This window comes from Balaenoptera ricei, chromosome 19, assembly GCF_028023285.1.
Source record: "Balaenoptera ricei isolate mBalRic1 chromosome 19, mBalRic1.hap2, whole genome shotgun sequence".
Lineage (NCBI taxonomy): Eukaryota > Metazoa > Chordata > Mammalia > Artiodactyla > Balaenopteridae > Balaenoptera > Balaenoptera ricei.
In genome coordinates this window covers 8,029,130-8,044,930 of record NC_082657.1, presented here as the reverse complement: position 1 = coordinate 8,044,930, position 15,801 = coordinate 8,029,130, and the positions used below count along the sequence as shown (strand labels likewise).

General features: G+C 57.1%; 1 protein-coding gene across 1 annotated transcript; it reads right to left on the bottom strand.

Annotated features, from left to right (window-relative positions):
- Positions 1-3,115: 3,115 nt before the first annotated feature.
- Positions 3,116-10,732, bottom strand: KDELR1 (KDEL endoplasmic reticulum protein retention receptor 1). The gene is made up of 5 exons (XM_059904671.1): positions 10,445-10,732; positions 9,678-9,778; positions 9,258-9,416; positions 4,913-5,165; positions 3,116-3,859 (listed from the first exon to the last, which is right to left on the bottom strand). Exons 1-5 carry the CDS (start codon positions 10,533-10,535, stop codon positions 3,825-3,827), a joined length of 639 nt encoding a protein of 212 aa, XP_059760654.1. The 5' UTR covers positions 10,536-10,732; the 3' UTR covers positions 3,116-3,824.
- Between the last annotated feature and the right edge of the window lie 5,069 nt (positions 10,733-15,801).

Below are 15,801 nucleotides of genomic sequence, written 5' to 3'. Positions count from 1 at the left end.
AGGGGAGGGGGGGAAATCCTATGGGGTCTCCTCAGGGGTCTCTGTAGCGGGTCCCATTTCCAGCCCACCTCCTGGACTCTCCCTCTGAGCGCCACCTTGATAGCTAGGGGCGGCGACAGGAGGGAAACCCTTTTTACAGGCCTGTGACACAACGAGCCCTTTACTCCTTGCACTGGCCACGGGAGGGAGGCACGAGGTGCCTCACTGTACAGCTGAGGAAGCTCAAGTTCAGAGACAAGATGCTTCCGCCCGTGGAGAGGGCTCTAAGGAGAACCAGGGCCAACACTGGGACCGGCCCTGTCTCCAGGGCCCACATCCTTTAACTCACCCCAGATGACAAGGGACCCACTCAAACCCATGCCATGGGAGGAGTGGTTAAAGGAACAGGGGATGGCAAGTCCATGACTGAGATCGGGGAGATCCTTGTCTTCAAATATCTGAAAGCTTGTCTTAGGGAACCCCAAAACTAATCGGGGACTCATGCTTGGGCCACAAAACGCTCCTGCCTGCAGGGACCCAGCAGGTAACTCCAGTGGGTGAAGTACCCATGAAGCAAGTGGTGGGGCAGGGGCCGAGTCTGGGAAGGGGAAGCCTTCACTCAGCACCCAGCGTTCAGTACCACAGCCCGGGGGGGGTCCAGAGCAACGCTGTCCAGGACTTTCCTAGTGGTCTGGCGGTTAGGACTCCACGCTTCCACTGCAGGGGGCACAGGTTCGATCCCTGGTTGGGGAACTAAGATCCCACATGCCACGATGCAGCCAAAAAAAAAAAAAAAATTATAGAGCAGCGCTGTCCAATGGAAACAAAGTGTGAGCCATGGGGGGCAGCATTTAAACTTGCCAGCTGGCCACGTGAAGAAAAGTAGAATGAAACAAGTGAAATGAATTTTCATATATTTTATTCAACCCAGTATATCCAAAATATGATCATTTCAACATGTCATCGGTATAAAAAATTAGCCAGGTAGCTTACATTCTACTGCACTAAGTTTTTGAAATCCTTCGCCTGTTTTACACGGACAGCACACCTCAATTTGGGGTCACCACATTTCAAGTGCTAATGGTCACCGTACTGGATAGTGCCACTCTAGAACCTTCTAGTTTTTCTAGAACCACCGGACATCCGTTTCTTTTTATGTGGAATTAGTTGGCAAGGAATACAAAAAAAAAGCTTAATGTTATGCTGGCCAAACCAGACACACCCACACAGGGGCCACAGTGGCTGCAGAGTATTCATTTACAAACTGGGAAAAGCAATGTGAGTTGTGGGGAGGCAAATGTGGGCTCCGCGGTCCCCTTTTTTGGTTTCCTGTGTGGCAGTGCTCAGTGCTAAGGGTGCAGAAAGAAGCAGGCTGTGGTCCCTGTGGGCACCTGGAGGAAACGGCAGCCGTGCGGTGGAGCGGGCAGTGTGCCGGCGTGGGAAACGGGAGGACCCAGAGCTCTGGTCCTCACTCAGTCACTAGCTGGACCACCTGGACTGTGTCACTTAATCTCTCTGGGCCTGAGCGGGGCTGGCTGTCAAACTAGAGACTTGGACGGGATTTAGATTGATGGTTTGAGGGCTGCGTTCAAAGAGGTGCCCCCTCCCGACCCTGAATCAACCCAAGCAGCCCTGCTCCTGCATTTTCCATATGAGGCTTCTGGACAAATTCCTCTAAACAGAAGGTCCGTTGGCTTAGCTTACAAGAAAGAAAGAAAAAAAACCTTTGAAAAACCCCACAGCAGTGGCTAAACATACAGGATCCAGCAGCAGGAAGCCAGGGTACCAACCCCACCTCTGCTGCTCACCCGGCTATGCCTCGATTTCCTCCCCAACAAAGCGAGGGTTCTCTGAGGGTCCCACAAGCTCACCCGTGTAACGCACATTGCCTGGCGCTTATGAAACGCTCGGAAACGCCAGCTACCTGCCTCCTGAAGCTTCCAGAGCCATCCTACGGGAGAACTCAGGAAGGTCTCAGCAGACATCTAGGGCATTTGGCGAAATCGGGGCAAAACTCCAAAAGCTTACAAGGGCCAAGCAGGTAACCCAAATGAAGGAAACAGGCCAGGTGTGAAGCCAATCTGGAGGGAAACATGGAAAAGATTTGACTTTCCTTTGAACTTCACAAAACCACAAAACAGCGTCAGCCCAGTAAGAGATGGTATCGACCCCTCAGCCAAGTCCTGGGGACTTGGTGGTGGAGGGAGGGGAAGCTCATGTCCCAGCCATTCACTCCAGCCATCTGTTGCCACCCAGACACGAGGACCCGGCCTTGTCAGACTGATGGGGTTTTTTTCAAGAGAAGCCAGAAATCCCGATTTTAATGTGAAAATCTGGTTTTTTTTTTTTTTTTTAAACCAAGGTTTCTTTTTTTTTTTTTTAAATCAATTTTTTTTTTTTTTAATTACACTATACTAGGTGTGCTTTATTTATTTATTTATGGCTATGTTGGATCTTCGTCTCTGTGCGAGGGCTTTCTCTAGTTGCGGCAAGCGGGGGCCACTCCTCATCATGATGCGCGGGCCTCTCACCATCGCGGCCTCTCCCGTTGCGGAGCACAGGCTCCAGACGCGCAGGCTCAGCAATTGTGGCTCACGGGCCCATTTGCTCCGCGGCATGTGGGATCCTCCCAGACCAGGGCTTGAACCCGTGTCCCCTGCATTGGCAGGCAGACTCTCAACCACTGCGCCACCAGGGAAGCCCCGAAAATCTGGTTTTTAAAGGCCAGCAACCAATTCCATTTTTTTTTTTTTTAAGAAAACATAAAGCAGTTCAATACAATACAAAATGATGGGGGGACGGGGGCTGTCCCTTGGTGACTTCCAAATCACAGGCTCTTGGAGGTTGTCCTCTGCAACACTTAGATTAGGGAGAATTGTCAGGGAAGTTCTGTGCCAAGATAAGAAGAATCTTCGAGATTTTTTTCCTCCAAAACCTCTTCCCTGGTGGAGTCATGAGGAGTCAGGGTGCAGCTCAGAGTCTCAGGAAGCCCAGTTTCTCATCTTCCTGCTCCTCCCAGGCCTGGATCGCCTGCGGGTGGTAGACGGGATAAAGCAGAAGCAGAGAGAGCGGCCAGGGTGCTGGGTGGACCCCACAAACACCAGAAGAGAGGGCAAGGAGTAGCAAAAGAGAGGCGTCGTTTTCCTCAGTTTATTTCAAGAGAACAAAGAATCAACCATCAATTCTGTACAAAAACGTGGCCATAGAGCCACGGTGACCCTTGGGCCAACCCCCTTCCCATGCGCCCCTAAATTGCCAAAAAACAAGGACAAGACCAAAAAACCCAAACTCTGGAAAAAATTATTATGAAAAATCAGGGGAGAACTTCCCTCCCCTCTTCCCTCTCCCCAATGCAGAAGTTTGGGGTGGGGGAAAGGGGGGTTGTGTCCATGGCAACGCTGGGAGGTCTGGCAGGCGGGTGTCGGCAGATTTAGTGTTTGGCAACCAGTGGGGCTGAGGGGTTAGGATCCAGAAGGAAGCCAAGGGGCTCGGGGGAGGGAAAAGATCTCCAACCCCGCCGTGCCCCACAGGACACTCGAAAACAGTTTATAAAAATTGGGGCCAGAGAGTAGAAAAGAAAGGAGTCATCAGAATCAAAACCTAAGTAGTGGAAAGATTTTTTTTTTTTCTTCTCTAAAAGGCAAAAAAACTACAAACAGCCCAGGTCCTGAGCTCCCCCAAGACTTGGGTCCTCCACTGCCCCCTGAAACCCGGCAGGAGCAGGGCTGGGGAGTACCGAGAGGTGGGTTCTTAAAAAAGTTCCCCTGGATGGGAAGGCTCTTCGTCTTTCGTCGCCTTCCTCTGCCTCTCGCAGCTGCCCCGAAGAGGGATGGCGAGGACCAGGGCTACGCCGGCAAACTCAGCTTCTTCCCCTTGAGGACTGGGAGGAGAGAAAGGGGGGCGGGCATGACCAAGGGGTCCCTCACGGAGGGGACAGCCTCCCACGCCCACAGCAGGGGCTTGGATGCTGGGCTGGGCAGAGATGCAGGAGGGGCAGCCCCAGGACTCCGGATTATCAGCTGGGGGTGGGGCCGGGGACCAGGCTCCTGGCCTAAGGGCTGAGCCATGGAGCCCCGGAGGAGGCCCCATTTCTCCTAATGCTGGCTGCTCCTCTTCCATCCTGGAAGGGCTGGAGGCCTTGGCTCTCGGGGCGCGCTGGGGTCAGAAGGCCTGGCAGGGCTGGCTGGGCAAGACCACACCACCCGCTTCTGCCCCCCCAGCCTTAATCCTCAGGGGGCGTGGCTGCCTTCAGGCCTCTGTCCTCCTGTCTCCTCTTCCCTTCACACTGACTGACTGAACTTCTAAGGTCTTTGCTTTAATCGTCATCTCTAAAAGGCCTCCCCCGACCACACCCCCCTCCATGTAAAGTAACCCCCTCATCCTCCACCACTGTTCACCAACACATCCCTGGTTTCTTTCTGTCATTGCCCTTCTCACTGTTTGCAATCATCTCTCTTGTTTATTCACCATCTCCCCCGACTACAATACAAAGGGAGGGGAGGGCCTTGTCCATCTTTTCTCCTAAGGTTGTATCCCCAGAGCCTAGCCCCGGCCAGGGACATAGAAAGTGCTCCATAAATTTGTTGGTTGAATGAATGAATGAATCTTGGTGGGCCTGAGTCCCTGAGGGTAAGGACAGAGGTCCATCAGCAGAGAGGAGGCCCTCCCTTCTCTGAGAGCTGCTGGCGGCCTGGGAGACGGGAATTCTGGATCTGTTACGGGTGTGAGACTGAAAGACTTTGGATCTGGAACCTTGGGGCAGGAGGAGGGCTTAGGACACATTCCAAGAGAGGAAAAGTCAGAGGCCACCCCTGCCCCTCTCTTTGTCCTATCTTCCGTCGAGGGATACAGGGCTGGGGAGATGAAGCTGGGGCCCCAGGGAGGGTGGGAGCTGGGGAAGGAGCCCCACCAGCCAGCCCCCCACGCTGGCTACCTTTGGTGACGTAGAGGTAGAAGAAATCACAGTAGAGGACCGTCTGGACCAGGCCCGCCACGATGGCGATGAGGTCGAAGAAGCCTTCGAAGTGGTAGCGCCAGATCCAGTTGAAGAGATAGAGCGTGCGGTAGACACCCAGCGCAAACAAGTAGTGGCTGGTGATGGTCTCCGCCTCGCCCGTCTTGCTCACCATGAACAGCTGCGGCAGGATGGCCACGGACTCCAGGTAGATGGAGAAGGTCCAGAGGATCTGCGGGGAGGCCGGGGCGTGGGAGCAGAGGGCAGGACGAGGCGGGAGGGGACAGGGCAGAAGAGAAGGGTGAGGATGGCAGACGCTGGGTTACAGGCGCAGTGATGTTGGAGCGTGGGTGACAGGTACCACGACGCCTGCCGGGCACTCACTGTGTGCCAGACACCGCTTTCCTGCCCCACCTGTATTCTCTCGTTTAATCCCCACGATGACCCCATGAGGCAGGTACTATTATCAGCATCCCCTTCTTTTTTTTTTTGTTTTTTTTGTTTTTTGGTTGTGCCGCAAGGCTTGAGGGATCTTAGTTCCCCGGCCACGGAGGGAACCTGGGCCTCGGCAGTGAAAACACCAAGTCCTAACCACTGGACCACCAGGGAATTCCCAGCATCCCCTTCTACCGATGAGGAAACTGAGGCCCAGAGAGGGTAAGAGACTTGCCCAGGACGTGGCTAGGAAGCGGCAGAGCTGGGATTCGAACCAAGGGTTCTGAGCCCGTGTTCATGAGCACTTTGCGATTACGCCTCTCCCAAGGGCGGCCCAGGTTGGGATCTCGGCTGTGAGATGTCCCTTCTATGAGATCCTGGGCAAGAGATCCAGATTCTCGGAGCCTCTGCTTCCTCATCTCCAAAATGGGGATGATTTTGGGAATTCCTTGCGGTCCAGTGGTGAGGGCTCCGTATTTCCACTGCTGAGGGCCTGGGTTCAATCCCTGTTTGGGGAACTAAGATCCCACAAACCACGTGGCACAGCCAAAAAAAAAAAAAAAGAAAAAAAAGGGGAATGATTTTCCTGCCCTGGTAGGGGCAACATTCAATGTGCAATCTTTAGAGACATAAATCAGACTGTGTCACTCCCTGGCTTAAAACCCTCTTGTAGGGCTTCCCTGGTGGCGCAGTGGTTGAGAGTCTGCCTGCCAGTGCAGGGGACATGGGTTCGAGCCCTGGTCCGGGAGGATCCCACATGCCGCAGAGCAACTGGGCCCGTGAGCCACAACTACTGAGCCTGCGCATCTGGAGCCTGTGCTCCGCAACAAGAGAGGCCGCGACAGTGAGAGGCCCGCGCACCGCGATGAAGAGTGGCCCCCGCTTGCCGCAACTAGAAAAAGCCCCCGCACAGAAACGAAGACCCAATGCAGCCAAAAATAAATATAAAAATAAATAAATAAATTAAAAAAAAAGACTTAAAGAAGAAATACATGGCGAGTATCTTAAAAAAAAAACAAAAAACAAAAAACCTTCTTGTAGCTACTTCTTATCACATCCAGAATAAAACCCAAGTTCCTAACCTTGGCCTTCAAGGCCCTCCTCAATCCAGGTTCATCTTCTACTCCCTCCCCTCGCCCTCCAGGCTACAACTACCTGGGCCTTCCATCTGGTCCTCCAACACACCATGCTCCTTCCTGCCCCAGGGCCTTTGCACTTGCTGTTCCTTCAGCTCTTCCCCCAGACAGTCACATTCTGCCTCTTCCACCTGCTTCCAACCTCAGCTCATCAGTCGCCTCCTGAGAGAGGTCCTCCCTGACCATCCTTCCCCCTGGATGGTCACATCCTCTGTCTTATCTTCTTCCTGGCAGCTCTGACCAGACTGTGAGCTCCATGAGGCCCAGGAGCCTATATCTTGGGCACCCTGTGGGCCCAGCACCTGGCACAGTGCCTGGCATATATTCGATGCCTGGATGAATGCATGAGTGATTGGAAGCAAGGTCCCCAAGTGCTTGTCACAGGCCACCATTTAGGGAGCAGCGACAAGCATCATTCGTGAGCAGGACAGGGCATCACAGGAGGGAGAGACGAAGAGATGGCAGACAGCTGTCGGCCCCTTTTCAGTCCTCAGCTCCCTGAAAGTCCCACCTGGGGTGACTTGTGATCTGTAGACCCACCGAAACCTCCGCTCAGACAACAAAGCCAGCTGGCAGGTGTGGTTCCTCCTGGGTTGTTTTGGTTTGTGGGAAGGAAGTGGGGACCATCAGCATGTATTCCTAAGAACTGACGTTTATATAGCATTTACTACATCCAAGGCACTGTTCTATGCACCCTACAGGTATTAACTGGCTTATGCCTTAACCCTATGAGGTAAGTCCTATTGTTATCCCCCTTACACAGATGAGGAGACTGAGGCCCACGGGATCAGTAACTCGTCCAAGGCCACACAGCTAAGATGCGGGTGGAAACAGATTCCTACCCAGGCAGCTAGACTTCAGGGCTTGTTCCCATAATTACTCAGAATCCACCAGTGAGGTTCTTAGTATATCAGGTTAGTTGAGGCTCTCAGGAAACATACCCATTAAATTGATACATACCGATTGTTAGCCTTGGGGAGTAGAATCATGACGTAAGAGGAGAGAGAAGGTCTGTTGCATTTTACTTTATCTATTTGTGACGTCTGAATTTTTAAAGAATTGTTTCCTTCTATGATTAAAAAATAATTTTTCAGCATGCACCTATTGATAGCATGGGCTTTGAAAGCAGGCAGACCTGGGTTCAAATTCTGTGAGGTCTCCCCTCTGAGCCTCACCTTAGTCCTCCAAGAAATAGGGATGAGGATGTCCACTTCCCCAGGAGGCCGAGGGATCAGACGGGATGATGACGGATTTGGAATGGCCAGCTCAGAGCAGGACACACAATCGGTGCCAATACTTTGCACAAGTGACGTCCCCCCACCCTCTGAATGAGGGAACCACACAAGCTGGAGTCAAGAAGCCTGGGTCCTGGTCCGGCCTCCTCCACCTGGAGCAAGCCCCACTGCCTTCCCCCAGCCTCAGTCTTCCCATCTGCAAAATGGGCCCAGCTCAGTGGGTGCTCCATGCAAGGTGATGCTGATGATAAATTTGCAAAGTCCAGGCCCTGCAGCCAAGCTTGGGGTTCCTGCCACAGTGCAGTGCAGCCTCCCTCTGACATTTCTGGGACCACTGGGTCAAAGTCATCCTCAGTCAGATTTGTCTAGCCTGCAGGGCGCTTTTAGAAATAGATCTGGAATCTGTAGCCAAAATTGTAAAGTGAGATCCCTCAGGAAAACTCCTGAATTGTGGCTTGTGTTGAAAACATCATCACATCTGGCTGCTCAGGGGCGGCTTGCAGAATCTTAGTTCCCCGACCAGGGATCGAACCCGTGCCCCCTGCCTTGGAAGTGTGGAGTCTTAATCACTGGACTGCCAGGGAAGTCCCAGGGCCAGCTTCTTACAATGCAGGAGTTAGTGGTCCTGGGGGAGGAAAGACTGCTCTGAATTTGATTCCTGCCAGCCCCAGGAGGCAGATCGCAGATTTAGCAAAGGCCCTCTCAAAATTCCTCCCAGGAATTTGTACAGGTCCCACCAAAATGCCATGCAATAAAAACTATGACAGCTAACGTTTAGGAGTAAAAGGATCCACATGGTCCTAAACACTGCAGGCACCGAACAAACATGGACCGCACTTCCTACCTACTGCCAGACACTGTGCTTTACCAATATTAACCCCCATCAAAACCTATGAAGTAGGAACTGATTATCCCCATTTCACAGACAAGAAAACTGAGGCACAGAGAAATTACATGACTTGCCCAAAGTCTCACAGCTGCTAAGTGGGCTTCAAATCCCTGTTCTCTGGTTCTAGCGTCTCTGTGTCTAACCACTAGGTGATGCTGTCTAATCTCAGTAAATCCTCACAATGACCTGATCTCGACTTTACAAATAGGGAAACTGAAAGGTCAAGTTCCATGCCCAAGGTCATGCTGATAGAAAGTAACAGATCCAAACCCAAGTAGCCTGGCCCCCCAGAGCCCCGTTCCCAACTCCTGAACTATTCATTAGGCCAATGACTTTGGAAGAGTCATTTCAACTCCCTAAGCCTCAGGTTTCTCATCTATAGAATGGGGCTGCTGTGAAAAGTAATGAGTTAACGTATGTGAAATGCTGAGAGCAGCGTCTGGCACATAGTGAGGGCTGCTGCTGTTACATTATTATCATCTGACTCCAGAGCCCCTGTTTTGAACTTTAGGTCCTAAAAGAAGGAAGTCTGAGCAAACCCTACAGAAGGAAGCCTCTGAGTGGGTCCACTGTCAACTGCTGTTCTCCCACAGCCCACCCCACCACTACAGACCCTGCAGGTGGCCTACCTCTAGAGGGGTAAAGTCATGGTTGACCAAGAACGCCAGGATGGCCGTGGGAACAACGAGGAACTCCACTCGGAACGTGTCGTGGTTCCCATCGTAAGTGGCTTTGAACTTGCTGTAAATCATCCAGACCGTGGTGAAAGAACAGGCGATGTAGACCACCTGTCGAAGGGGAGGATGAGGAGGGTGCTTCAGCTCCAAGCACAGGGTCTGAGCCCCCAGTAGACTTAGACCCAGCCCCTCCCCCCCTCAGACCCAGGAGTCCAGGCCCCCAGCCTCTCCTCCCTCAGGCTTAGCAGTCTGGACCCCTAGCCCCTCCTCCCTCAGACCCAAAAGTCTGGGACCCACATTCCCTCCTCCCTGGGACCCTCCCTCCCCGGCTCCCCCCTCAGGAGGGCCCGGCAGGTTAGGAAACGCCTTTACCTTCATGCACGTGTTGTAGAGTGAGATGTAGTTGGTGAAGAGGTCCAAGTAGCGGGCAGTGAACACAACAGCAAACAGGACCTGGCTCTTCCCCGAAATCCCTGTGGTCCAGAGAAATGGGGATGGGGGAGGCTGGAGGTGGGCTGCACGGCCAATAAACCGAGGCCCAGGGCCCCGGGCGAGCCAGAGGGGCTCCGGAGTGCAGCTGTCCCTGGAGGCCTCCCCAGCCGCCGGCCTAAGCAGGGCCCTTTCCCACGGCCCACAGCCAGGGGGCAGCCCGGCCCCAAAGCTACTCCAGCCCGAGGCTCTGTCCCAGGCTAGGCCTCGTGGCCCCCTCCGGCCCCCTCAGTGTCCTCCCACAGTCCGGATCCAAGGTGGAGCCTCGGGAGGACCCCACTTGACCTCAGCCCTCCGGAACAGGTCGCCTACCTCCCGCTCCCTTTCTGGCGGCCACAGTCCACGTCACCAACTCCCAGCCGCCTCCCTGCCTGCCACAGCTCCCTGTTCCCAGCCCTGGGAACCCTAAGGCCACCCAGATAGGGGCCGGGGGAGGCTGAATTGGGTTCCTGGAGCCACCCCCACCAAACTGGATGCATCCCCAGTTTGGGGAAAGGAGCTGACCCCCTGGTGACCCCGGACCTGGAAGGCGGATCCTCAGCAAGCAGTGGCGGGGAGGGACCCGTCCCCCGATGCCTCCAAACCCTTCCCCGAGTCCTGGAATGTCTCCCGCACTCTCCCCCCTTCTCCGGCCCCGGTGGGCGTCTCACCGGCACACGAGCGGGACTTCCAGATTTTGAGCAGTAGCAAGATGATGGCTAGGAGGTGGGAGAGGTCTCCCAGGAATCGGAAGAGATTCATGGTTGAGGGGATCTGGCAGGGCTGGGCTGGAGGGAGTCAGGCTGGAGGGGGGCTGCCCCTCGGGGCTGCTGTTCTGGCCGGGCGGCTGGGCTGGGGGGCGGGAGAGGTGCCCTCGGGTGGGCTCCGCTCCGGGGAGGGGGCTCTGGGCGGGGGCGCCGAGGCCGGAGCTGGTGGCCGAGCCAGAGCTAGGAAGAGGGAGGCGGGCGGGAGGGGGAGGAGTCCGGGCGGGAGGCTCCGCCCCCGAGGGCGGAGTCCCGGCTCTCCGGCGCCCCCTACCTCGCACCTCCCCGCTTGCAGAGTTGGCGCCGAGTTTACCCCGGCAAGGCCGCCTCCTAGGAACTTGCGGGGTCGCTGGGATCGGAAACTCGCAAATCCGGCACCAGTTCCCCCAAAGCAGTCTGTGCCTCTGTAAAGGTTGCAGCCCAGCCGCACAGATTCTGCCCTTGACAGCGATTCGGGAGGCAGGTCTCTGAGCTTTAAAAATCCTAGACAGGGACCCAGAGGCTGGCTTTTCAGGGGCCTCCAGCTCCAATCCACTCAAAAGACAAGAGAGCAGCCCCCAGTCCCTCTCTCAGACTCAGAAGTCTGGGTCCCCAGCACCTTCATCCCCCAGGACCCAGGAGTCCAAGACCCTAGCCCCTCCTCCCTCAGACCCAAGAGTCTAGCCCCCCTTCCTTGGGACTTAGGGTCCTACCCAACAATCTTGTGTCTCAAGCATCCTAGACCCAGGAATCTAGATGCACAATCCCTTCCTCCCTCTGGGACCCACAAATTCAGGCGACCAGTCTCTTCTTTTTCAGAGGTGTAAGGCTTCACTCCTGCTCTCCCAGACCCTGGAGTCAGCAGCCCACAGCTCTGGCTCCAGCCCCTCCTCCGGAGCTGCCCCCTCACAGGCACACATACACACTCTCAGGAGCCCAGGTGTCCTGCGCCACACTCCACCACAGTGCTTTATAGAAGCGCTGGGCCTAGCCTCTCTAGCAGGAAGGGCAGGAGCTGGACAGCTGGCCTTGAGGGCCAGGAACAGGCTGTGTCTGGGGGGGAACAGGCTGTGTCTAGGAGGGGACACACGCTGCTTTCCTCCTGGATGTCTGAGTACCCACGGGTGATGGACGTCAGGGTCCATCAATAAAAGAAGGGGTACAGCGGTATTAGTTTCCTCAGATTGCCGGATGGATTTGGTGCCTGAGGGTGACATCCATCAGTCTTGGATTTGTGGGCCGCTGAGGGTGGTTTGTGTTAAGGGGTCAGTTTGTCTGAGTGCCTAAAAGGGACTCAGGCCTGGAGGAGGGGGCCCAGATTACTGCGTAGCAGTGGAGAAGGGAACTAGGGGCTTGGACTCCTGGGTCTGAAGGAGGAGGGGACTGGGGGCCTGGACTCCTGGGTCCTGGAGGAGAAGGGGGCTGGGGACTTGAATTTCTGGGTCTGAGGGAGGAGGGGGCTGGGAGCCTGGACTCCTGGCTTCATGATGGAGACCTAGTTTGCAGGCCTGGCCTTCTGGGGCAATAGAAGCCAAAAGATGGGTCCTAGCATGGCGGAGAACCAAGTCTGGGAATGGCCTCCTGCTTCACAAGCTTCAAAGTGGGGAGGGGGCCGAGGGCGGCAGCCCCTGGGCTCTGGAGTCCAGGTCCCAATCTGATGTCTCAGTGCCGGGGCCTGAGTCCCTGCCTGCTCCCCACCCCTTCCTCCCCGTTTTATTTGCAGCCCCTCACTCTCTTGTCCCAGGAAGAAGGCAGAGGCTGGGAGATGGGGAGGGGGGTGGCCCCCTCCCCCAGCCCTGGCAGGAGGAGGGGTCCCCAGGGAGGCCAAGAAGGGGGGCTGTGGGTCTCCCGGCAGGGGCGGACGGGGACTGAATGTTAATCACATCCCGAGCGAGCGTGTGTGTGTGAGAACAGAGCGAGTGTGCGAATCCCTCCCGCTCCAGCTCCTCCGAGCTGTGGCCGCCGCCCTCCGCCCACAGCCTCCCACGGCCACCGGTGCCCAGCTGGGGGGGTGTCGGCCCGGGTGGGTCCGCCCGGCCCCCAGGGATCTCTCGTGCGTCTGCCATCTGCCCGGTGAGGATCTGTGTGTCCGGGTGTCTGGGGCTGGGCTGCTGGAGGTGGGGGTGTGTCTGTAAGGGCTGCGGCGGTTGAGGGAGGGAGGGAGGGGTCTGTCCGTCTCGACCCTGAGCCACCTGCCTGGGTGCCGCGGGCCCCCCAGTTTCCTCCCTCCGAGCCCCCCCTCCAAACCCGGATGGATGGTGTGTACCTGGGCTCTGTGCCTCCTGCCTGCGTCCGGCCGGGCTTCTGGCGTCCCCGGCTGCCTGTGTCCTCCTGTCTGTCCGAACAGCCCCTGACGGCAGTGGCAGCCCGGCCCCATCAGACCCCCGTGTGTGTGTGTGTGTGTGTGTGTGTCTCCCTCCTCAGGCTCCGGGGGTGTTGAGGGGAATCCCAGGGAAGTGAGGTGGTGCGTGTGTGTATGCTGTGTGTTTCTGCCTGTATTTAAGAGTGGGGGAACGGGGGGGGGTCGTCTGGAGGTGGCCAAGCGAGGAAGGGGCGAGCAGTCCCTCCGACAGGCAGTCTTCCGCCCCTCAGGCACACACACACACAAGCCACCGGCTTCAGAGGTGACCCAGACAGACAGACAGACAGACACAGAAGCGGGAGGGGGGGAGCGCTAAGGGCACGGGGGTGGGGGGGTGGGGGGGGATGCGAATGAGCCAGGGAGAGGCGGGACCGGACACATGGACGGGGGGGAGGAGCCGGGGCTGAAGCGGCAGAGGGGGGCACCCCGGGTGGGCGGAGGGGGGATCCCCACGGGGTCGGGGCAGCGAGAGGACACCCCGACAGCCTCCGCAATGTCCGGGGCCCAACTTCCAGCGCAACATGTGTAGCAGCGTCCTCGCCTAGTCTGAGTGGCCGCAACCTTGGGGGACAGACAGGGCAGGACGGACCGAAGAAGAGGAGGGAGAGCCGGAGCCAGGGACGGGCAGGAGGTCCCCGCCACCGCCGCCGCCCCAGGGCCTGCCCCCCACCCCACCTCCTCCGCGGCTCCCTGAGCCCTCCGCCGAATCTTCGGGTCGCTGGACTCCGGTTCCGTTCCTGGCACCCTCGCAATACCCCCCACAGAACAGGGTCATGAAAAGGTAAGGCTGGGGTAGGGGATGCAGGGGTGGGGGTGGGAACGCGGACCCCCAGATCTAGGACAGGGAAAGTTGGCCAGGGGCCTCCGGGAAGGACGGGGATTGAATGGGGAACAGGGGTCTCTGGGGGACTCTCTGCCCCCTATCTCCTTCTCCCTCTCTGAGCCCTTTTTCCCAGGTCTCTATACCTCAGGTCTCCTAACCCCCCATTTCTGACACTTTGATCCCTCTCCCCAGCCCCATGCACCTGACGCCCCATTTCCCTCTCTATCCCCCATCTCTCCATCTCACCTTCCCTCTGCCCCCCCACCCCCTGCCCGCATCAGTCTCCCCCCTCTCTCCTCTCCATCTCCCCTCCCTCCTCGGCTGTGAGTCTGCTATTAATACCTCTGCCAAGGACCTTGAGAGCATCCAGGCCCTGGCAGCCCTCGCCCCAAGCTACCATCCCTTCCTCAAGGTTCTGGAATACCCTTCTAGCCTCTTCCAAGCACCAGGATTAGGGTGGGGAGAGAACAGGGCTGGAGGGGGGGAACGGGAAGCCGTCTGCAGCACGACGCGAAGGTGGGGGGGCGGGCTGTTGATCGAAGTGGCCTCTCCTCTCTTCTGTGATGGATGGGGGGGAGTGATGGAGACAGGGACACACCAGGAATCTCTGCACCCTCCTCCTCCTCAGCTGAGGGACAGGCTGTACTGTGCATAGGACCTGAGTGGGGTGACTCCGGGCAACTGGAGCTGGGGGGTGCCCAGGATGCTGGGACAAATGGGGCTTGAGACCAAAAAGGGTCCTTTAAGGGAGGAGAGGGCTATGGGCCTGGATTCCTGGGTCCTGGGCATAAAGGAGGCTGGGCAGCCAGATTCCTGAGTAGGGGGCAGGAGTGAGCCGGGACTCCTGCATCCTGGGAAAGGATGGAACTGAGCACCAGGACTCCTGGGTCCTGGGGAAGGAGGGGGCCCAACAGCCAGGACTCCCGAGTCTATGGGAGAAGTTGGAGGATAGGGCTTCTGCGTCTGAGGGAGAAGGGGGCTGGGGGCGCAGTATCCGGAGCCCCTGATGGGGAGGGGATGGTGGTCTGGACTCTTTGGCCCCCTGGGGATGGAAGTGGGGACAGAGACTCATGAGTAGGTGGAGATTGGAGGCCCGGACAATGTGATCCCTGGGGGTGTAGGTTTGGGGGGTTGGAACGCCAGAGTCCCTCAGTGGCTGGGGACACTGCTTCTCTATCTGTCCCTGGAGGGGTGGGAGACTGCCCTCCCAAATCCCTCACAGGAAAGAATTGGGCATCCAGCCTCCTAAGAAGGGTGGGGCTGGAGCTGCCTTCTTGGGCTTCAGCAGGAAGTAGGACCCCGGGGTCCCCAAGGCCAGAGGCCAGGCAGGGGTGAGTCTGAGAGAGGCAGAGGAGGGGCTGAAGGGGTGAGCAGCCACCAGGAAGGGAGGGGAGAGCGTGTGTTATCCTGGGGTGGGGGTGGGGGCGCCAGGCCACAGCTGTGGGTTATTTTGGGGCAGAGGGGGGCTATTCTGAGCACTGATTGAGCCAGCTGCTTGGGGAAGGGCAGCGGAGAGGAGGGGCGAGGGGGAGCCAGGATTTGGGCATGCTGGGAGCCCCTGCCCCCATCCCTAGGGAGACAGTGGCCCAGGGTCCCTGGGAAGGCTGGAAGGGTGTGGGGGGTGAGGCCTCTAGGCAGCGGAAGGGGTGTGAGCCTTTCCCCTACCCTAGCTGTCTGTGGGGTGGATAGAGGCCTGCGCTACCATGGCAACCGGATAGGAGCCTGATTGACAGTCAAGAGTGAACCCTTCCTTGTCTGGACCCTCACCCCTTCGAGAAGCCCCTTCTATAGGCTCTAAATCCTGAGAACCAGGAGTTCAGGCCCCCAGTGCCCTCCTCCCTCAGATCCAGGAGCCAGGAGTCTGGGCTCCCAGCCTGACCACCCCAGGCAGCTAGTATTCAACAGGAACACAGGAAGAGACGCTGTATTGCCTCTCATTTACTAAATTGCTCTGGGCTGGGAGCCAGGGACCCCCGCTCCCCCCAGCTCTCCACAGCTGTGCCCCCCAACCCCGCAGCTCAGACTGGCCCATGACTCTTTCTAGCTCTCATTGAGAATGGGGGGACAGGGACAGGAATACGGGGCCAAAAATGGGTTGGG